The following is a 23,660-nucleotide window of genomic DNA, read 5'->3' as shown; positions in this document are numbered from 1 at the left end:
ATCATACTGCAGTCACTGGGCCATCCTAGTAATTCAGCTTTCCAAAGAGGTTTCCCTGGAGCCAAGCTTGCTAACCTTTGCTTCTCTTGTAACTTATAAAAATGTCATTAATAGCTCACTTCTAACTCATTACTGATTCTGTTAGCATGTAAAAAGACTCACTATCGCTCTTTTCACACAAACAAGGTTTGGATGCTTAGTGAGCGTCTCTGTACCCATTGTTCTAGAAATGTGTGCATGTGTTTGAATTATAAATTAAAAAGGGTGCTTGTTTTGAACTGTCTTTTTTTACGAATGTGGATTAAAATACATGACTTAGCCCATTGTGTAGACATCAGTTGTGACCAAAATTAGCATAATTAAAATAGAGGTGCATTAGGATGTGTTTATACATATTGCTATTTTGTGGTACATTAGGACTACAATAAAAAATTAAAATTGCCAGCTATTGCATAATAATCTGTCTTGGTTTCTCTGAACTAAACTGCCTCAATTATTTGAAAAATACAACCAGTACAAATTATTTGGCAGTATTGATGTCCATGGCAGAAAATTGGTTTACTGCGCCAATTTCAGATACCTCCAGCTTCTCTGCCAAGGCATTCCTTTGTTTAGTTTGAGAGGAGAGTTTATTTTTTTATTTAGTAAAAATATTAAACTTTCTGTGCGCAAATAAACACCTCATTGAGAACTGTGTTGGTAGCTAATAACCTTCAGCTTCCCTGATTTCATTAATTAATTAGGCAATAGCTTAGGAAGCTACTGCATTGCAAGCGATTCAAGCATGACCGAATGAATGTCTGAAGTCTGTCGTGCTCGAACTTATGCTGAGCAGGCTGATGTGCTGAGGTTTGTCTGTCTTCAGAGAAGAGCGCTGCCTGAGTGGGAAGAAGAGTCTATGTGGGTTGGGGAGGAGAAACTGGGTGGAAAAATACATAAAAATAAGGGGAGGCTAAAGTTTTTATAAAGCTGCATTTGTCCCTAACGTTTTATGTTGGTGTCACTTTTCTTCCTCAGATCTGAGGTCTGTGGACTGTTTGAGAAAACTGCTGGTTCTGCACAAATCCATGTTACCTGTGCTTCTGACAGTAAACTGGTGTCTTGCATTCACCACTACCATCTTTTTGCAAATCAGAGGAATATTTTGTGTAATTTTTGTACCTGCCACTGCATTCATTTTCTTCATCCTCCTCTTACCATGCACCTTCTTTTGCCTTGTCAATATTTAACCCATTTATGCCAGAAATTAATTTTTTTTCCTCTGTAAGGAACATACTTTTTCCAAACAGGGAACTATGTTCAACTTGTAGAACAGCACATCCTGGCTGTGCTTTGGCTGCTAAGGGCAGCTCTGCTCCAGCTGCTGAGACTTTGGATCTTCCAGGCCTGTTTACCTGACTGAAGTGTTGGGTTTGCTTATACAGTGCTGTTCCTAGATTTCCATCTGCTGATCCTGCAAACGGCAACTGTCTCCAATTCGGTAACACAAAAGCAGTTCTTGTTTGGAATCAGCCATACTGTGAGCTGTTGTCTCAGCCAGGAGAAAACAGCTCTTTAATCTATAGCCATGATTTGAATTCTCGCAAGGATACTCATTACTTAAGTTCTTGAGAGAGGAGGGTCAGGTCATGAGTATCTGATTGCCTGCAATTTCCTTAAGACCTTTCCTGGGAAACATGTGAGGCAGGTAATCAGAAGGCTTTGGAGTAGGAGTTGGGAAACACAGTGTGAAACAAAGGGGTTAACCTGTTTGTAACCCCTGGAGTTCTTGCATAAGGGTGGTGTTGGCAGTCCAGGCACTCTCAGCTGCTCAAGGTTAGCTCAGTTTTCTTCTACTGTTTCCCCTGATTTTTGAAGGCATTTATTGAAGATACTAAAGAAATTTTAAAAAAAACCCAACCAATAAACATGCAATAACTTAAATGCAAAATAAAGCTGTTGTCAATTCCCTACTCAAAAGTGGTTTATTTCATTACACCTGACCAAATATTAACTTACTTAGTTACACATAAAACTTGGTCTGTTTTAGGACCAGTATCATTAACTATATGGTTCACTAGTATCTCACCGCTCCTGCTGAAAGGGTCAAAACATTTTAATATGCAATCTTTAAATTCAAACAAGACTTTCAGAACTTCAGTGATGGCGAAACCTTCACTACTCTTGTTTTCTCACATTATATAAACACTTGGTCACTTCCCTGAAGTGATTTCTGTGGAAGGAATATGCCTCACAGCACAAGGCAAGAGACCTGGGACACATCCCTGAGAAGTGAGACGTGGGCTTCTTGCAGTTGATCAGTGTTTGCTAAGGGGAATGTGAATGAAGCAGGTAGCAAAATACATGCCTATGTTTTCGAAACAGCGTACGTAGCATTTTATGATGGAGAATCAAACCATTAGATTGTGTGCAGTAAGGAGCACTGAGAGCTGAGAACCCCACAGGCAACCTTGGAAAAATGCTGTGTGGAAGTGCTGCTTTTCCAATGCAGTTGCCTTTTCTGAACCACTGGAAGTCCTTTGATAATTAATATACTTTGTTCTTGGCTTTCCATGACTCATTTTTTTCTAATTGTGAAAGCTTTGCAGTATTTTTTGTTGCAGTTTCTGGAAATGCCGTATTGATACAGGAAAGCAAAAAATTGGATGCATTATATGAAAGAATTTATTTCTTTTAAAAAATCCCTCAAAAATCCACAAAACAGCATTGTGTATAGAGCTCCAATGCCCATGGCTTTCACCTGGCTGCTTTTATTAGCATGTAGTTCTACAGCACAGAATGCAACTGTTCATTTTATGTTTAGCCCTTTCAGTTGACAAAGATGACCTGTTTGCCGTGAAACATCACTTACATTAATTGCTTGGCATCAGTTTTCATCTGTATCCAGAGTTGAATTCTCATCCACAGCTCATTGAAACACTCCTCCTTGGTAAAGAGCATTTAGTTCATTACTGGTTCCTTGGCAAGGGTCTGTCCCTTGCTTTAACTGAGACTGATTGTAGACTGCCTGAAGACTCAGTTCCCTGACTTCCTCACTTGACAACAGCAAATCTGAGTCACGGTTCCCAATGCTCACTTGTTTTAAACTGTGTACTAAGGTGTGCTTAACAAAACCTCCCTACAAAACACCGCTGCTCATTTGTGTGGCTGCTCCCTGAGAAACGAGCCTTTGTGCAGGAGGTTAAAAACATGTTTATACTTGTCCTCTGGTTGTAAAATTCATCCCATTTGATTTCAGGTCTGTTCAGCAAAAAGGTCAGCTCGCATATGGTCACCTACCTTGATTTTCAAAAGAAAATTCTCACTGGCACAGAGACCTAGTCCTTAAAAAAGAAAATTGTCCTGTTAACAGGTGACTTCTCATGGGGGTGCAGCACCCAGCTGAACTGTCACCTTCAGAACTCGTTGAACTGTTGGAGCCAGATGCTTGGGTAGCTGGGTGGTGTTTACCGCTGACTTCCATCACTTAAGACTCTCCTCTTGCTTGTGTTAGAGTAGCATGTAAGAACTAAGTGGTGGGTTTTCAGGAGTATTGCTGAAGGGTTCTGTTGTCTTACACAGCCATGAGTACGCAGTATGAGTACTCACATGTTATGTGAGTATGCAGCCACAGGGGTTGAAGAAGGTGTAAGCATGCCTAACAAGTAGAGGAGGAAGAGGAGTGAAGAGTAGCCTCCAGGCAAGGAAGTCTAAAGATTTTAGGGTAAATAGAGAAGAAGAAGAAAAAAAAGTAGTATGAATGGTCAAATTTTTAAGAAAATAGCATAGGAACAGAAGTGACTTTACTGCTGATCTAATTAAATGCCTTTGGCTCTTGATTTAATGGCAGGGGAGGGGTGGTGGTAAGTTGGGCAAATGTCTGCTTAGCTTTTATGGCTGTTGAAGTACAGTCACTTTGGATGAATGTAGCTGCAGTTGCTTTTATATTGGCCTGTTTGATAGCTGAGGCTTCGAGCCTGCATAGAAAGCTGAACTGACAGTGACAGCGCAGCTCTGCTTCTGACGCTGAATTACAGAGAAGATGAGAAACTTGGGAAATTTTGGGCAGATGTAAAATGCAGGTGGACCTTTGGATTAAGTGAATTTTCAATCACTACATTGTGCTGTCACTTGTTTTCATATGGTATGCCATATTTTATTTTACTCTGTTGTCTTTTATGTCTCCCCATGCTTCAAACAATATCATTAAGCAGTGAAAATTAGGTATGTTTTCTGCCAAGTGTTTGTAAGCTCTGAGAATATTAACAAATCATTAAACAAGCACAAGTTGCCATAAAAATGCAGAAGGAAATTAAAAGTACATCCTCTCCGGGTGCCCAAGAGGGATAACCTCCCATTGTGTGCTTAGCTTTTGCAGATGAAGCTTCTCATGTGAGCATGTTTTATCTTTTTTGTCAAAGTAGGGAACAGCCCTGTTTTCTTTCTGGAATTTCTAGTTTGTATTTCCAAGAAACAGCCGAAACTTATAGCTTTTAGGGAGATACGAAAAGTGCTTGTGGCCACCAAGGATTTGGTAAAGGTTTTTGGCACTCGTGACGTGAATACATCTGTTTTTTTCCCTGTGATCAGAGATGGAGGTGGCTCATAAATGATGGAAATGTGATCTTTGGTTTCCCACCTGCCTGCATCTAAACTGATTCTTTCGAGAAGGAAATGAAAGGTGTCACACAGCGTTACGCTGAGCTACTGACCCCAATTATCGCAGGCTGATGGCACTGACTACATCAGACCAAGGGTGGACTCAGATCTCTATATCAGGCGTCCTGTCATGTCAGGAGTCTCTTGCCTGTGAAACTGGTCTGGGATTAGAAGATTCACACTGGAAAATGTTTAAAAGGCTGTCAGTGCTTTCAAGCTGTCCTTAAGATATTTGGACCATGAGATTGATGTCAGTCATTTTCACAGAGCCATCAGCGAGGTCAAAACTGTGATTGGCCTTCCGTTTGTGTGCCGGTGTGAGTGAATTATATTACTTTCTAGGCTATTGAACTGCCTGCTGATGGTTTTATTCTTTACTCGGTTACAGCACTGGGTTCAGGAACCACCTATTGAAAAAAATCAACATCCTTCTAGGCAATGTGAACATCAAAAAGCAGTTTCAATGTCTGAGACCCTCCTGATAAGCTTTGTAGGATAATTACATTCTGATAATCTAGGAAACTAATAGGTGGGAAATAATTTGCTACTTTGAGAACAAGCTTCATTCTCACTGCATCCTGAGAGGAGAGTCTTGTCCAACTCATGCTGGACCTTTAAGTCTGTAGCCATTAAACTCTGGAGAGCTAAGGAGAGGAGCTGATTTATTGCTTCCCTGCTTATTCCCCCGAGACAGGATAACTAAGGAAAGAAGAAATACAGTCCTCCCATTGTAGGTAGTATATCATCCCTCAGTGTATGCCTTGCCTTTGGCTGATGTTTTGGGGGATTGAAATATTTTATGTGCAGAGAAAGGCCAACTCTGCGAATGCTCCTCTGTTCTTTGATGTGGCATAGCACTGAAGAGCTGTACTAAGCATCCAGATAAGCAGGCGCTTTCAGGAGATGTTTATATTTTATCACTAAAATACATTACTTTAAGTAGTTTTCTAAAGCTACAGCCCCAGTAGGGTCATGTCTCTGGCCTACTGAGCAAAATTTTCTCTGCATGAACAGTGAAAAGTTGCCTTAAAATAAGTTCCCACTGGGCAAAAGACCATCAGTCACCAAGTCTTTGTTCTGCTGGGAGGGAAGGAGTGGGCACAGAGAGACCAGCCATCCTGGGAGATGTGTCTTAGCAGGGTGAGGGGAGAGCCCACAGTTCTGTTTTTCTAGTGGGAAACAAGGTAGTAAATTTCCAGTACAGATTAGGGATTTTGCAGCTCTTCTACAAGCTTGAAGGAAGGAACCATCCCTTTTTCACTCTCTGCCACTCCATCTTTCTGCAGCAAGAAGTAGTGGGAGTAAAGGATAGAGCTGAAGCGGTGTTTTCATTTTGTTTTATTTACAAAATGGGATGTCAGACAGGAAGAAGTGGTGCAGCTTTTTCATCAGTGTAAGCTGCTTCCCACCTCATCCTCTTGCCTTTGCTGTGGGTTTCAAACATACGCTACTGTGGGAGAGAAGGGAACTTGTTAATAGCAGCCACTGACTCAGTCAGTCTCGACTCTCACCTCGGTGACAGTGCATTAACCCTGTGCTGTATCCTGTATCTGGGGTAGGAAACTAGAAGGCAAAACAAAAGCCACCCCCTCTCCCCCAGCAGTCCAGTGTCTTGGATTTGAACTACACGTCTCCCGAATTCTCAGGCTGCTGCTGTTGCCATTCAGAAATATACTGAATTTGCAGCCACGTCTCAGAATAAATCATTCCCTTGTTGATCTGAGGAACTTTAAAATCCCTTTCTGGGAGAAAGCACTACTTTGAACCAGTGAGTTTGTGCAGAGATTTATGGTAGGAAGGATTCTGAATGCCGTTTCTGGTAAAGAGCAGGTGGCTTTATTTTCCTTAGATATCCTTGGATAACAAGATCAACACAGTTCTTGTTATTAGTAAAAATATTTCTAGAGAAAATGACAGGTAGTTTTGTAGCAAAGTCTACTGAGAATAAATCATGAAGGAGCATTGCACTTCCCTTTTTATACCACCAAGAGAAGAGGCTCCGAAATGACTGCCTGGATAAGCCACCAGGCAGGCTAAAGGGAATCCAGGCACCAGCTCGCTGTGTGGGCTGGGAGCCTGTTGTGGCATCCGGGAATGTCTTCCACAAGCTGCTCTGGCCATGCAGCTCTGTTTGACTTTTCCAAGCTTGGGAAAGATTTGTTGTGTCAAATGGAGCTTCATATTCCATGGGGAGGTATGGCGAGTTACCAAGTTAAAACGATGTTTTACAGACCAGCAATGGTGATGCTTTTTTTTTTCCTTTCTAATTCAGAGCCTGTGCAGAACGAAGAGAGGAATTCACTTTAATCCCTTTTGTACAATTTACCAAAAAAAAAAAAAAGAAAAATTACAAAATTGCTATGTACAGCTTTTTATTAGAGAAAAAGTGGTCAAGAAGGATTCCAGGTGTTTCTCAGGTAATGACACTGTTCAGCTGCCTTTTCAGGAAATGCAATTCAAAATGACCGTGTTCATGCACAGCATGCAGCTAGTCTTTTTTTTCTTTGTTTTGTGTATTTCACCAGCAAGCTATCCCAGAATAATACTCTGAATTCTCAATTGGTGTAATTCATTATAGTTCCATTAACTTCCAGAGAGGCTACTCTGGTTTATTCTGGCTCTCTTTTGGGCCAAAGTGTTCAATTCTGAATATGTAATAAAAGTGTTAGTCATCGTAGCAGCCGTTACTCACATCAGTATTTTGTGCCCAGTCCTGGATGTTTTAATGTGTTTTGTGTTGATCAACAAAGAGGGTGTTGTGTGCGACAGGGCATACACGGGCAAAGATTAGATGTATCTTTCTCTGCTTTTGAACTTTATCCTGACTTTTTTTTTCTTTTTTTTTTTTTTTTTTTTAACTCCTCTGCATGGAATTCGAGTGGTCTGATCAGAGCTGGTCTTCCTGGGAGGCTTGCTGCCAAAATAACAGTCAGTACCAGCGACCACGGGACTGAGGGCAGACTGTGAAGGCTTCCCTGCTTAAGCTTGAGCAGACAAGGAAAGAAAACAATTTTTTTTAAAAAAAAATGCCTGATTTGGAACTCTGAGTGATTATATTATTTTTTAATTTTTTGTTTAGAGTCAGCGATACCAGTGTAATAGTAATTAATCCATTCCAATAAAAGAAAATTACAGATTATCAGATGCCTTTTTAGACAACTATTACTGTAGTTAGAAACAGTATTCATTAAAAGCAAAAACTCTAGCATTAAATATTATCAACATTATTATTGCTAAGGATTGAGCTGTCAAATATATATATAGGAGAGCTGGAGTACTTCTGTGATACGAGAAAATGCAATATGAAGATTCTCTATGTCTCTTTTTCAATTTCTTTTCTTATTTCCCTTGGAAAGAGTCAAAAATCAAATGACACAATAGACCTTGTTATGACTTTCTGTCATCAGCCATTTAACCCAGTGACCTTATTCTGATTTTACTGTTAGTGAATTTAATTCTGTAAATCTTTGTAGCCTGTAACACTTTTTTTTTTCCCCTTGGTTCTTCAGTAAATGTCATAAAATCATGCATTCCTTCTCACATCTTCAGCAAATTTTGCTGGAAATAGTCCACTAACATTCTTTCTTTGAGGACATCATGTTTTTATAGTATTTCATCACTAGAATTTAGTATGTGGTTTATATCACAGCGATCATCCCTTCATATTCTCCCTGCTGTAAGGTGCCAAAGGAAATACTCTTTTCAGTCTAAATCAGTCCATTAAATTGTCCACTGGTCCTAGCATAGCGACTTAATTTTTTCATAATTTCAAGCAGTGTATATGTAATTTATTCCTGTTTCTTTAGAAGTGTGGGGGCAGTTTTTGGATCCATTGGTTAAGCAAAAGGTTTTAATCTGCTGTTGCTTTCTGCTGAACTCACTTTTGGATGCGGTTGCAGCTCTTTCCAAAGAGCAGTGTTGCCATGCTGCCTTTTCCTCTTCATACATGATCAAAATTATTTTCTTTTCTTGCAGACCGAATACAATAGATTAAATAATTAATACCCATGAATTTCTTTACACCTATATTGTTTTTCTGTGTGTAAAGGCAGTGGGGTTTTTTGTCCCCTGTCCTTCACTAATCTTCTGGAGTCTTATTGTGAGAAACTCAGTGTCTGTAGCTTAGGCTCAGGCTGTGTTGTGAAGTGTGTATTTACACCTTATGTAATTAAATCCCATTTTCTGTAAGCCTTCTGTAGTTACAGGGACACTGTATTACTTTTTATTAAGAATCCACTTTAATATTACAGTACCTGTTGTTTTGGAGCAGTGTCAGGAGTTGTTTGAAACTCCACAGGGCCTTAATAATTTAAATGAATTTTTGGTGGTAAAGATGCATGAGAATTTCCCGGTGAAATGAAATTACAAAATACATTAGATACAGCAAAGTATTTTCCTCTTCAACACAGATACTTTTGAACATGCATAAAATATTAAGCAATCATAAATTATTCCCACATATATATACTTTTTTTTTTTAACTTTTTTTAGAATCCCTGCGTGTTGATAGAGGAATTGCATAAAGTTTTGCCAGTCCAAGCTGTGTTCTACCCTTAAGTAATTTCTCAGATGGCTGCAGGCTGCAAAACCTAGTCTGCATATCAGAAAGGCTCAGTAAGTTTCTTTCTCAGAAGAAGACAGTATGTTTCCAAGGCTTGAACATGTGGGGGTTTTGTCTTCTCAAGTGGGTTTGGTGATTTAGGTAACCAAAACACCCGTCTTTCCCATTTTAATAAGGAATTTGCCTGGCGCCTCTTGGCCCTGGTGACTTGTAGGGACATTGACTGGGGAAGGATACATGGAACATTAGCACAGCTCAGGGCGTGATCCTGTTTGCTCTTACTGAGGAGTGGAGTTTTTGCCATATGGAAAGACTATCCCAGAGTTAGTGGATCCCAGGGGAGCAAAGCCAGTTCTGTGTGATGAGTCTGTCTGTGACTCTTACCATCACACCACACAATTACTTCATCTTGCATCCTGGCTGCGCATCTCTATTGTCTGATTAATTTGTGGCCAGTCTGTTTGCCGAGCTCTTTTGCCATTCATTCTCACCGTTACCCATTAAAATTTCCCCAAATATCTTCCAGCTTGTCAGTAACAATGTGTTTTGTAGATGGTTTCTTGATGGAGCTTAACACAGCCTGGAGATAAGCTCCTTTCTAACTACATCTTCCGCTGTGGTTTGGTAGTGGTGACCTCTGCACACATGTAGAGCCCAGCCAGATGAGGAGAGCCCTTAGGATGTCCAAGAACCTGAGGAAGAAAAACAGCCCAGGTCAGCATGTAAACACAGGTCTCAAGCCCTATCCCAAGTTTTAACATTGATTCACAGTGAATAACAAATGATGAATAAAAGTTACAGTTGTGCTATGTATATGTCTTGTGGACTGCAAGCATTTAAAAGGATCTAAATAGAAGTTATTACAGATTAAACCAACCTCTTGATTCTGACTGAGACAAGCTAATTGGTAATTTTTTATTCATCATATATTAATGTCTTGTACGTGATCAGATTTCATGTTCGTTGCTCAGTAAATGTTATAATAAATATTAATGTATTGCTGCTCTCAGAGTACTTACTTAAATCTTTAAATTTCCTCAAATATATTTTCAGAACCTCTTAGAGAAACCAAAATTACCTGTAGCATTTTCCACAGTAAAATTATCCTCTGATGTTGATTGAGATTGTGCCAGTGGATCTGCCATGAAAACGTTAATGTCATGTCTGACTGAGACACATGTACCTTCTGTGTTCATCATTTCTGAATCCATTATAAAGACCTTAATAGCAGCTGTATATAAAGACATGCCATAATGACATCTTAAATGCTGTCTTTAAATTCACAGCATGAAAAGCCTTTTAGAAACACTGTGTAAAAAAAAAAAGCAGGTCGCTAACAGCAATTTGTGGATAATATTCATAGTATGTCTTTTATTTAGTGGAGGTTTTATGTTAATTTCAGTAGAAATAAATGGGTCAGGAGAGCTAATGGTGTAAATAGAATGTGGTTCCTGGTGAATAAGATTGGAGACCTTAGGTCAGCTTGCTTCCAGAGCAAACAGGAAAATGCACACCAGTTTGGAGGTGTATCAGCTAGATATGCAGAATTAGAAAATATACAATAGAAGTACAAGGTCCAAAGCATATTAAATTTGGAAAAAGGGTGTATACACACACACACACAAAAGCCTAATGCAGTTATTATAAAAATCCCTTCTCTAGCAAGGTTATTTGGGAAGTCCACAAGCTTCTCCTGAAAACAGGTTTCAGAGGGAGGAGTATGGACTTTGTTATAATCCTGCCAGGGACCTTGTATAGTCACCTTCTGGGCAATGACCTCCTTTTACCAGTCACCACAACACGCTCAGTTTGTCTCAAATTTTGCTAAAGGTAGAAAGAGGAAAGGGGAATAGATGGGAAAGGAGGCAGTAATAAATTATATGGGCTTCACCCAAAATTTTTTGGGAGACAACACTGAAGCCCAGAGGGTGATGGAGCAAAACACAGGCTTTTCTGAGGATATCTCTGAAAGATACATCTAGCTTCCCAGTTTTTCCCTCCAATATTCAAGACTTTGAAGAGTCTGGGTAGTGTTTTACTCTTGAAAAGGTTTATTTTGAGTAGAAATAATAATAATTTTAAAAAGCCCCAACAATAAAACCTGAACCCACACAGTTTCAATTCGAGTGTCTAAATTTATTTTCTTAATTGCACGGTTTAAAATATTGACATGACCTTTGATCCTATCAGTAATACTGTTTGATTGTATTAATTAGGCTTTATTCTTTCAACTGTTTTCTGTCAACATTGATTGGAAGATTATAATAACATTTTATAATCTTTCAGTCGCTGAAGAATCATGTTGGCCGTCAGAAGGGCTCACTGGGCTGGTAGATCCCAAGCTTGTTTGTGATGGAGCCTTGCTTGACAAAACTGGCCCTTTGGCCCTTTCCTCATCTGCACAGCCCAAGACTCGCCGTTTCCTCCACAGAGGCTTAGCCTCCCTCCCCTCTCCATCCTCCTCCTCACATGCACAATACTGTTATCTACAGGAATCATGATATCTCTTAGGTGCTTTTGCTTATTCTGAGGTGACTCCATCCTTTGGAACTTCTTTTTCCTAAATGTCAAGTCAAGTAAATGTCACTGATTGCAGACAAGGAACTGGAGCGTGGATGTTCATGAAGATCAGTGGTAGGATCAGGAACCGACCTGTGTCCCCTTGAATGTGGGGCAGGACCTGCATGTTGAATAACTTCAGTCTTTAGAAAATTACCTCTAGTGTGGGATGCCAGAAGATTGTGGGGTTGGGAAAAAAAAATATTTAACTTCTAGTTATAAATCTGTAAGATTTCATCCATGCTTATATACCCAAGTCTTACTCAGATGTCGGCAAGTGACAAATACTCCCTGGGAGCATAAAGAAATTAAATCATTTCACACTACGTGCAGAACAGCCACTGATAGCTGTGACTCTTAGTTACACCAGCCGTATACAGAACTAAAATTGGGGAACTAGGGGGAAAAAGTGTGTCAGTAACTTTCTGAGCTAGCAGCCACTCCTGGCCTTATTCAATCATTAATTACCTATGTTCACATGTAGGAACAGTTTTAATGGTTTGTGTTCCAAAGGTAAAATTGCATATCTTTACTAAGGGGTATAGCGCTTGTGTCAACTTGTGGATGACACTACAGCTTGAAACCTTGTAGTCTCTCAAAAAAGGCAGATAGGACCACATACTGATGTTGTTATATTAGTAAGTAGCAAAATAGCTTCTCATCTGAATATAGTAATTGTTTAAACATGATTCTACTTCCTCACTGGTATATAATGAAATGCAGGAGGAGAAGTTCCTGTTTAAATAGATTTTTATTTTGTATTTTTCCACCTGAAGCGTTTGCTTAGCCTAAAGTAGAAATGTGCATACCCCCCAAAATGGAATTCATAGTATGAATTAAAAAAAACAAATCTTAAGGCAGCTTAGAAGATACTACACAGTAATTGGTGGGGTCTAGTAATTTATCCACCATAAAATGCCATCATTATGAAAACGTCTATTTTCCAGAATTATTGCAGCCTGTGGCTTCCCTTGAGTTGTATTGATTTCCTCAAATACTGTTTAATGGGGAAAGAAATCATTCTCATGGCATAAGAGCCTGGGCTCCAGCTAAGTCAAAGCTCTGTGGTGCAACTTCAGGGCACTGGGTAGGTTATGGCCCGAGTGCAACTCCCACTCGTTTTTTAAGACTCCTTTCAGCGCCCAGAGGCAGATCTCCCCATCCCCATCATCCCTGCAGGGTTCTTAGTGAATAAAATATGTCTGTCAAGATGATGATGATCTAAACCTGCTAGCTTTTATGTACATTTCCAGGCGACAGGCTAGATAATCTAAAGACTATTCAGGCAGAAGGGTAACGCAGTGCTTCATCCACAGCAATGAAAAATAAATAAAAATAAGTCAAAAGGCTCTATTGTTTACAGAACTGTTCAGTCGCTTTTATATATTTCATCATCTAAGAGATACGGATTTTGAGGGAAGAAGTTATTGCAGGAGTAGCTACAGTTCTTACAACTGCGTGCCCCAGAGGGGTGAGATTTACTGTTAGCATTAATTCAGGAGCTCCATTTCAAAGAGCTTATAAATAGCTATGCTACTTCATCTTCACATTCTAAATAGCATTACGGGTGACCGTTTTACATGGAGGTTAACAAAATAGTCTCTTACTGATTTGAAATTGGTAAGTAATGTAATTACCATTTGTCAAGCTCTTCTTCAGGGCTGGCTTTCAAATGTCAGGCTCCACATCCATGGTTAGGCATAATAATGAGCGTTCCCGGATGCCCACCCCTGTCAGCGCCAGGGCCTGGATCAGCTGGGCTGGCTTAGCAACATAAGCTGTAGACACCAGAAAAATTCAATGGAGCAAAAATTATACCCGTTGGAATTCCAGGCATGAGGTGTGTGCTTTACATGCCTGGTGAGAAATGACTTTGGGCTCCATTACCTCACGTCGAATCCAAAGATCACAGCCCACAAATTTTCTCCAAAGCTATTCTTAGTTTCATGTATGTAATTCTTCCATCCCTGTTGTTGTTTTGTTTGTTTGACCTGCATGCTGTTTAATGTCTCCTGGGGACCCTGTCCAGAAGCCTCCTACCTCCACCCTGGGTGTACGAATTATCCAAGTAAGACATCAGGGGAGTCCAGAGAATGACTCCAGCAAACAGTCACACCCGGGACAGTGAGCTCATCTAAACCTTTTCAGACAGCGCCTTTTTTAGATGCTCTTGCCAGGACTTGAGTGTGCTAGCCCACGGCACATCCAGTCATGGTACCAAAAAGTAGCTTCATTGGGCAACAAGAATGCAAAGTTTCGAAAAGATTCTAGGGTCAGAGATGGAAGAGGGTTTCTAAAATGGCATGTAATAAATCTGGTATTGCAGTGGATCGCTGAAAAGCTGGACCGTGCTGTTGCTGAGCAGCAGCATCACCAAACAGTCTTTGGCGAGTCAACAACCACCACGGCGTCTCCGTTGCACCCATAAAAAATTAAAACAAGGAAAGCAACTTTAATTGTTAATAGGTTTCAGGTATCAAATTGGCAATCTCATAGCTTTCACCATGTCATAATGAAGTCTCCACCTGATTGGTCTCGCGAAAGGTGTGAGCACATTGTAAAGCTTTCTTTGTTGTCCTGCTGACGGGGACGAGAGGCAGTACAGCGTATGCAGCTGTATGCTGTGAGGATTCTCAAGATAGATGGGTTGCTGGAAAATCATAACCTTTGACAGTGTTCATAACCAGTGACTTTCGTAGAATTGTGGTATAGCATTGTTGAAATATGGTTAGGAACAGACATTATTATGGATTGTTGAAAATTAGTATCTCGTCTAATTAGGAACATACGGTTCATTGAAACATCCTGTAACAGATTGTTTATAAAACATTTCAATTAGAGATCATGGTTTTGAAGATTAAAATTAGTGAACTCCTTTGGAGTCTCTGCAGGTATTTGTAAAAATGCATTGTTTTTTTCTCTCTGATATTTTGCTATATGAAAATATCTCAATTTTCATGCTTCCTGACCAAACATTATTTGCTTGCCAAATTTTCCCTGCTTTTTTGTGCCATCTAGTTTCAAGACAATATAAACTGGTAACAGCTGAGCACCTGAGTTGTCTCCAATAAACAATCATTGAGAAGGAAACTGTATGTCAGCCAAATGTCCGTTAGAACTTGATAAGTTTCCCTTCAGGTTTGAAATCAGCTTTTTTACTTAAAGAAAAGAATTTAATTTTTAATTTTTTTTTTTTAAAAGAGAGGTCTCAGGAAAGGACTTGGCTTTGCAAATAGAAAGAAAAGCCTACTTGTTAAGACTTAGGATGCTTTGTCAGTGGTAATACAGTCTAGCAGGGTGAAATGTAAACTTCCTTACTGAACTGAATACAATTTGTAGATTTTGTGTAGCTGGATCTAAACTTTTTGCTGGAGTTGTTTTATAATGTGTCTTCATAAACAATTCCCATGGAGATATTCTTTGTAAAAATAAACGTTAATAACTAACTGACAGAGAATTTATAGAACTGCAGTCTCAACTGCCTTTACACCCCAGGGGATTACAGCACAGTAAACCCTAATTTATACAAAGAATGAAATATAAAGTAGAACAGAACAAAGGGGATGGAGAAGGTTTCTTACTGTTTCCCTAAAATTAAAATAGTGACATGCTCCTGTTACTTTTGCCAGAGCCTATGCATGAGCTGTAAATACCCGTGTTTAATTTTGGATCTCTGGGCGATCTAAATGCATCTATTTCTTATGAAAAAATGCCTGATTATGGCCAGAATGTGTATATACAGAACTTCAGTGTCGGTAGACGTGGTGTTTCCTAAATTGCCTGTCAAGAATGACTTAATCCTACTGTAGGAATTGCCTACATCAGTGAGTCACATTCATTTCCATATCCATTCATTTAGGAGACTCTGCTGAGAATGTCAAAGAGATGCTAATTATTATCAGCTATGGCGATCCCTTAGGAATTAGGCTGAGATTGAGAAACCACAGTAATTACTGAAGTTACACTATACCCAAGGATTAAAGTGATGAGTTCTGCTCTCTTTTCCTGTTTCATGGCTTGGGGAGCGGCTGTCACAGGCAGTCCTGGTGCTCTCTGCGTGATCATTTTTTTGACCACTAGGTCCTCTTTCACCCTGGTTTATCTACTACTGACACTGTGCAAGGGCAGAAGCAGGCAAGGCAGTAGTTGTATGTACGGCGTGGTTGTTTCCCAGTGAAACTAGCCTAAAGAAAATGTCAAGATCCTTGAGCAAGGGACCTATTTTAATTTAAATCATCTGCTTTGTTAATAAGAGACAGCAGAACTTGGAAGTTCAGTTGAGTAACTCCATGGAGTAACATGTGCTATCTGAAGTTAAGCAACTTCAAACCATGCATTTCTGTTCTGTTAACAGGGGGGCTGTAAGAGAAATTTAGGGGGCCTGTGATAGCATTAATATCTGAGAACCTGAATGAATTTTTCTATGGCCTTGTGACTCGGCAGGAAAAGGAATCGGGTAAATTTTCTTTCAAAGCAGAAATTGAAATTGAAAGACTTCCATGCTGCTGTCAGTAAAATCTCCAGGACAATAGATTATTTTAAATAAAGAACAGTCCTTTTCTTGAGATGAAGTACCTGTGTCCTTTGCAAATCTTTCCTGTTCCATTCCAATCTGAAATTAAATAAAGTTTGGTTTGTTTTTGTTTGGGTTGGGTTTGGTTTGGGTTTGGTTTTTTTTTTTTCCTAATGGCAAATTTTTTATTGTGCCCACATCAAGTTTGCAATGCTAAGTACATTTTTTTTCTGTGGTGCATGCCAAAAACTTGAATGTTCCTTGAACCAGTCTAACGCTGATGATTGGTTTTAAAAATACCAACTCATCTCCTGATAATTCTGTAACATACGTCTGATAGCAGTAGAGTGTTCAAATATGTCTGCCTCATCTGGCCCTGTGTGGACCCAGGAGTTGGGCTTGATGATCTGTACGGGTCACTTCCAACTCTGGATATTCTGTGGTTCTTTGTTTTCCTTCCCACTGTTTCCTTCTCTGGAGTGACCGGTTAGCCTAGAGTCAGTCCTGAGTATTATAAGCAGTGGGACTAATTCTATGGAGTCTGTGGCTGTGGAGGTACATTTGCAAAGGACACATGACATTCTGATGTAACTTAGCATGCTAGGAATGGAAGCATTGGGAGAGAAAAGAAATATCAAGGGAAACAATCAGTATTTCAGATAATAAAGAATGTGCTAAGCTTGAGGCTAGTCAACAGGATAGAAATAAAGTAAATGAGAACACGGTCTCATTTATAGTCTTTCAACTATAAATAGCAACATCCAGGTTCTGCTCTCACCCATATTGCATTAAAAGTCTGCGATACAACATTTGTAAAATACAATTAATGTTAATCTGGACCAAGCAGGACAGTTTAGCTAATCAACTGTAGCAGCTCTGCCAGATGTCTTGGATGATAGGAATTAATTAAATGGAAGTATTCATTTTGGAGATCCATTGTTCTGTCTTAAATATATGATAATGAGATGAAGAGAAGTGAAGTTATATCTGAGACTGTGTTACCTGTATGTAAAAATCTCATGAACTATTGCTTTTTTTACTTGCTTGCAGTACACCTATCAGGAACTGAGATGTTGAGAGCATGTTCTCTAGCTGTGTGAAGTTAGGGCATTGTAGGCAAACAAGTAGCTCAGTTTTGGAATTCTTCTACTAACATTTGTGCTTGTTTTGTTAATGATTATACAAGTTCAAGCTGTAGAATTACAGGTATATACATTATTTACATTACAGGTATTTACATTACAGGTATATAGAGTGAATTACTTCCTTAGAGTGAAGGTGGGTAGGGGTTTAGTCAGATTGAAAAGTGGATATGATAGATTGCAAAGTGTGTTTTATTAAACATTTGACTTCTCTATATGAAAATAGGTTAAAGCAAAAGCCTGAGAGATAGTAAATATTTTTTAAACAGACCAGGGCTGCCTATCTTCAACCAAGCTACACAAATTAGTTTTAAGATGCCTGCAGTTTTCAGGGATCATGGTGCCACGTTAATACATTAAACAAGCCAAGATCTGACCTTAATGATGGCAGTTGAGCAAAGTTATCTGCCCCCTTTCATTGCTAGCACGTTTTCTGTGATGACTTTTCTCTGTACCAGCAACACCCGGCAGTTCACCAGGCAGAGTCTGTCTGTCCAGAAATTGCTCCCAGCAGAGAGGTTAGAAGAGGAAATGCTCTTTTTCTGCGTGGATGCAGGGTGGTGTGTATCCAATGTCTTGAGATATCACAGAATCACAGAATCCGTTAGGTTGGCAGAGACCTTTAAAAGCCATCTAGTCCAACCCCTCTGCAGTGAGCAGGAACACCTTCACTAGGTCAGGTTGCTGCCCCATCAATTCTGATCTTGAATGTCTCCAGGGATGGACCCTCCACCACCTCTCTGGGCCACCTCTGCCAGTTTCTCACCACCCTCAGAGTGAAGGACTTTTTCCTCATGTCTAATCTAAACCTGCCCTGCTCGACTTTAAAACCATCGCCTCTATGTGTCTTGGCTTTTTGCTGTATTAGAGTAAAGGCATCTTATGTTTCCAGCCCCAACATTATGTGACTGTATTGATATAATTTCATCCTGGCTCTTCCAAACCAGTGAAAGTTGCATTTGGTTTCAGTTTAAATCCCTTTCTGATTCTAGAATATCCTCTCTTTAACCAACAAATAATGTCACTCTTCAAAACAAAAAATGCAAATATGCATTTTTATATAAAGCCTTTAATTGTCTTAATACAGATATCCTTTAAGTATTTCCCTTTTTTGCTCTTCTATCATTCTTTTTTCTTGGAATACTCCCCCGCAGAAGGCATGTTACATATTTGGAACACTTCTTTTCTTGATCAGCATCAGTACTTTAGTTGGTTTAATTTACTGGCTTTCTTCAAGCAATATTCTTATCTCTATTTATACTGGTACTATTCTTCTTAAAGGTAAAAAACCCTATTGTATTACATAATATCAAAGCAATAAATTTAATTTCATGAGAAGTAAAGGAACTTCCTTAAAATGGCGATGAAATTTAGAGAGAAAATATTTTCAGATTGAAAAACTAGGTTTATGTTCAAGACTGTCTCTCATTGTTCCAAATAGTTTTGTGTCGAGCAGCGAAAGATTTTTGCTGAAGCTTTCTTTGGGTTTTAGTCAAATACTACAAATGAAATCATTAATGAGAATTATTTTTCGGCAGCAGTAGTTGGCGTGTCTTTAAAGTGTTACATACATGCATGATACTTTGAGCAGCCTAACTTTTAGCAGTTCTGACCTAAAAGGTAGTTTGGCTTAAAAGAAAGAAACCAAAAAAAAAACCCCACACCTGTGGTGATCAACCATTACCTATGAGCCAATCTACTACTATTCATAAGATTGCATCGTAGGCTGGCCGAGTGAGAAGCTTCCTTCCTGGTATCATTGAAAGAAGTATTCTCACAATAGAAACTGCTGACTTTATTGCAGGGTTTTATTTGAATCATTTAGGTCAATGCTTTTTTTTTATTATTCTACTTGGTTTTAGTGGGTCGTGAGAGCAAAATGTGTTTTCAAGGGGAAGATTACATTGATATGTTTGGTAGAAAACTGAGATGTTTTCCCAGCCTGAAGTCGGCACAGATACAGTATGTTGCAAACACAAACATTTCTCTTCCCTTTTTCTCACTCAAGCACTACTGGGACCATTGTAGTAGACAAACAGGATTTGTGTCTAAACAGTAAACAATGCTGAGCATGAGGCCCATGAGCTCCATTGCATATTACACAAGCACAGAGACATTATTTAATATCAGCATTATGTAGGTTCTGTATATGCAGCTAACCTCTCTGGATCTATTTGGTGTTTTAAGCAAAAGCAGAGACTGTGGGAGGAGAACAGCAACAACAAAGGATAAGAGCTGTGATCATAAAATTATTCAACTTTGGTTACTGACAGTGAAATATTTTATGTGTGTTAATTAGGAAGGTGCTAATTTCAGGAAGTCGTGTTGGAATCTATAATCCATACATACATATGTATAATATATATAATACTGTTGGAGTCAATGATCTTAAAGGTCTTTTCCAACCTTGTCATTCTATGATTCTGTATTAGTGCAAATGTTAGATACAGTACCCTGAACATGCTGCCAGGAAATACTATCATGACTGTATGTTCAACATTTAGCACTGGAAAAGTATGTGTAGTTAAAGTTTAGTAAGGAGTGTTGGGCTCTAATTTAACCCTTTTCAGCATTTATTACAGGCAGTGTATCTTGTCTGCACTGGACTTTGAAACTTGTTAATGACCTTGTGGCTCAGAAATATTTCAGGTAATGCCTGCTGTCCTCCTACAAAGACATTTAAGTCTGTAATGGAGTATAGTGCAGGCTCATAAAAGCGAAAACATTCTGGTATTTAAGCATCTATTTACATATTAAATTTAGCAGTGTTCTTGGTCAGAAACATTTTTTTTTTCTTTAGTGTCAGCAAATATGTTACTTGTGGGCTGCATATTTTCTTTGGTTTTCATTTTCAGTAAATGTGGATAACAACTGTGAAAGGAATGAAGAAATAGGACCCATTATTTACTTTCTGTGAGAACCTTTGGTATTGAATCTGAAATTACGGTGTCTTTCATCCATGTGAAGATTAAACCTTCCTAAAGCACACAGAAAGGAATAATCAGGGAAGTTACCGTAATAGCATCAGCCTCAGTCACCACATTACTATTTAATGTATTTCAGTTGAAATCTGTGCATACCATTATCTTGAAAATTCAAAGTAATTAAAGATTTTATTTTGTAAGCAGGCATACCAAATAAAAGCATGCTACAGGATGTTGATAGCAGGAATGAAAATGAATACCTTCTGAGTGCATTAATGGCACAGGAAAGGAGGGGTTTAGCTTAAGGAAGGATCTGATTGTCTTGGCATTTGAGCTTCAAATGGGTAACTGTCAAAGCAGCAAGGAGATTGGTTTTTAGGTTATTAGGTGTAGATGCTATGTTTTTTGGTGTTTAGATGTAGATGCTATGTCTTTTGGTTTTTAAGTGTGGATACTGTGTCTTTTATGAGTTTACATGATAGTACAGATGCGAACCAGGTGTGAAGTTGTAGTTTATGGGGCAGTGATGTAATTTATGGTCAGAGGCAAATGAACCTGGACAGAGCCAACTTCCTTTTTCTTCTCAGAGGAGTCAGTGGAAACATAGATAGGTTATCCTATCTCAGGTCACGAGGTGCTACCCCTGTTTCCTGCCAGACTGCAGCCAAAGTGCCACTTTGAGAGGCTGACTCTGAACGAGGGCCACCTGCTCCACAGGTAGAGCAGTAAGCTGGTGTCAGTGCTCTTTATGCATGGGTGATGATTTGTCGTACCAAACTGGCATCAGTCATTCTGCCTGTTGTCTTCAGGTTGTCTTCAGCAGAAGAGAGATTTGCAGTAGCAGAATGACTAGTATCATACAAAAATTTGCTTTATCAAGGCAATAAGCTTCTCTTAAGGGTTTTCCTAGTGAATACTGAAAATTATTTAAACCTTTCTTTTCTGGGTGTGTATCACTATACTGCAGAGCACATATGAACAGGGCCACACAGTAAGTCAAACACTCAAGATCCTTTCTCTGTGCCACACACACATCTTCCTCAGTTATTATGCAGGGGACAAAAATTAACTTGAGTTATGTGAAACTGGGCTCTACTTTTCCAATAAATTTACAGTCCACTAGGAGGAATGAGGAGACCACCAGTAGGTCTCTGGACATCCTCCTCTCCACTGACTAGAAAGAGGTGCCGAAGGAAGCTTGTCTTTCCAGTTTAAATTTGCCCTTTCTGAATTTCCCTTTATGTTTCACTGCTTTCAGATCTGATGCTGTCTTATCACTATAGAGATTTTAATAAAAATAAACAAAAAATATTTTAAGAATAATAAGGGGGTTTTTTCAGCTTTAGTCTTTATCCTTTTGACAGCACCGGAACGAAAAGATTCATTTCTGAGTAGCCCAGATGCTGCTGATACCGCTCCACGAAGAAAGCGAAGACAAAGGACAGCAAAGCCTGATGGGACAGGAGCTAAGATGGCTACTTATGAGTCAGAACTGCCAGCCAAGGAAAAGTAAGCAGTTTTCAAGGGGTTTAAAATGTTTTTATATCTGCAGATGTTGGAGTGTTTGTGGTTTGTGGGGTTTTTTTGTGTTTTCTTGCGCAGTTTCATATTTCAGACTGCGTTCTGTTGTGTTGCATTGTGCACTGTCATTTACAGAATGTTGCCCAACTTTGAATACATGTGAATGATTAAATGCTCAGACCCGATGTCTTACTGATTTTAATACTCTTCTAAAGTGGCAGTTCTGACATCCTTTCCTTCAATTGACTTAGATAACTTTAGCCTAATAAAACAATGTCCTGTAATTACTGTGGATACCAGGCAAAGAAGGATTAATTTATAGCAAGTGCCAAACTAAGATGGACAGCTTCAGCTGAGGTGTGCAACAGAAATTAGTAGCATTATGAGTGTCTTTTTTCATGTTGAGGGTGGTCAAACACAGGAACAGGTTGACCAGGGAGGTTGTGGAATTACCATCTGTGGAAATATTCCAAACTTAACCAGGCATGTTCCTGGACAAAATAACTGTGGTCTAGAAAACCGCTAAATTCTACTCTCCTGTTCTTTTAAAATCTAGTATATTACAATGAACAATGCCCTTTCCCCATTGTATATAGTCAGTTTGGTTTTGAGAGTCTGGCCTGAAACGCAGTTTCACTCCTCTTAGTATTGATTGTGGAAGGAAAACCTACAGAGGCAAATTACTGCAAAGGAGAATATAGAGGCCTTGGGCTGAGTAATACTCAATGTATGAATGTCTTAAGTCCTGTGAGCAGCAGGAGGGCTAAGAGAATATAGATTTATTTTTTTTATTCTTTTAAGTAAGGCAAATTTTAGAAAACACAGAGCAACATTTGTATTTTTTTCCCATGCTGTGCAAAACATTTCTAATAGGGTCACAGAATCAAGTCAGAGCTAATGCCAAGAGCAGCTCTGCTTCTTGGCTTTAACACAGTTAGTCATATTTTAAGGTTTACCATATGGAACATCAGTCTCTATCCCTTTTTTTCTTTTTGCACTGAGTGTGTATGAATTGAATTGTAAGCAACAGCTTTGCACTACGGGTCACAACATTGCTTGGCGTGTGACATGCCCTCCAGTTCTGTGAAGATGGATCTGACAATGGAATATCCACCTTTCTCTGTGAACCCGTGGTGACCACAGAAATCAGATGTGAGATTGGTCAATACTGCGATGTGGTTTTTCATCCTTTCTTTAGTTAAAAAGACAGTGGAAGTGCTAATTCTGTGCTTATATAAGAAGATATTAGATCTCCCCATTTACCTGCAACCTTACAAAACCTGAACTGCAATCATTTCCATTTTTCTCAGTGTCCCTGTTTAGTTCTTGGATTTTGAACTTCATATCAAGTATCAAGTATTCTGGCAGTTGCTAATCAAACTTTCACTCAATTTACTTGGCTAATAATTTTCACTTCTCTTCAGCCTGTCAAGAGCAGGGATGTGGAGAATTACTATCATAATCCAGTTCACAAATATAGATGTTTCTTTTTAAGAAGCCTCATCAGGAATTTGTAGTGAGGGAAGGCTAGATCCTATGTAGTGCAAAAGGCTTTATCTTGAGCTGATGGTACATTGGGGCCCTGCCCGAAAATGTTTTCCAGTATTGTGTCACTTATCAAGAAATTACTAATCCAAGCAAACCACCCCAGCCTGCTGGGGCGGTGAGGAGGCGGGGAGGAAGTTAACCTCTGAATTCCTTCACCTTTGGAAATGCTCCATCACAAATATGGAAGATGTACTGCCTTTGAAAGCATGTCATGCTTCCCTGTTTGGCAGGAAGATCAAATGACAGATTGCGAT

The 23,660-nt window shown here is 39.2% G+C and overlaps 1 protein-coding gene across 1 annotated transcript in view; it reads left to right on the top strand.

Annotated features, from left to right (window-relative positions):
- The window catches only part of XRCC4 (X-ray repair cross complementing 4), a gene marked incomplete at its 5' end in the record, with an annotated part of 170,415 nt that overhangs the window by 77,161 nt on the left and 69,594 nt on the right, over nt 1–23,660 (top strand). Inside the window, one exon of the mRNA XM_084278683.1 lies at nt 21,702–21,846. Coding sequence (XP_084134809.1) covers nt 21,702–21,846 — 145 coding nt within the window. The remainder of the gene's footprint in view (nt 1–21,701; nt 21,847–23,660) is intronic.

This window comes from Gallinula chloropus (assembly GCF_964237585.1).
Source record: "Gallinula chloropus genome assembly, chromosome: Z".
Taxonomy (NCBI): Eukaryota; Metazoa; Chordata; class Aves; order Gruiformes; family Rallidae; genus Gallinula; species Gallinula chloropus.
The sequence above is the reverse complement of the archived record's forward strand: the minus strand, read 5'-3'. Positions and strand labels throughout refer to the sequence as shown.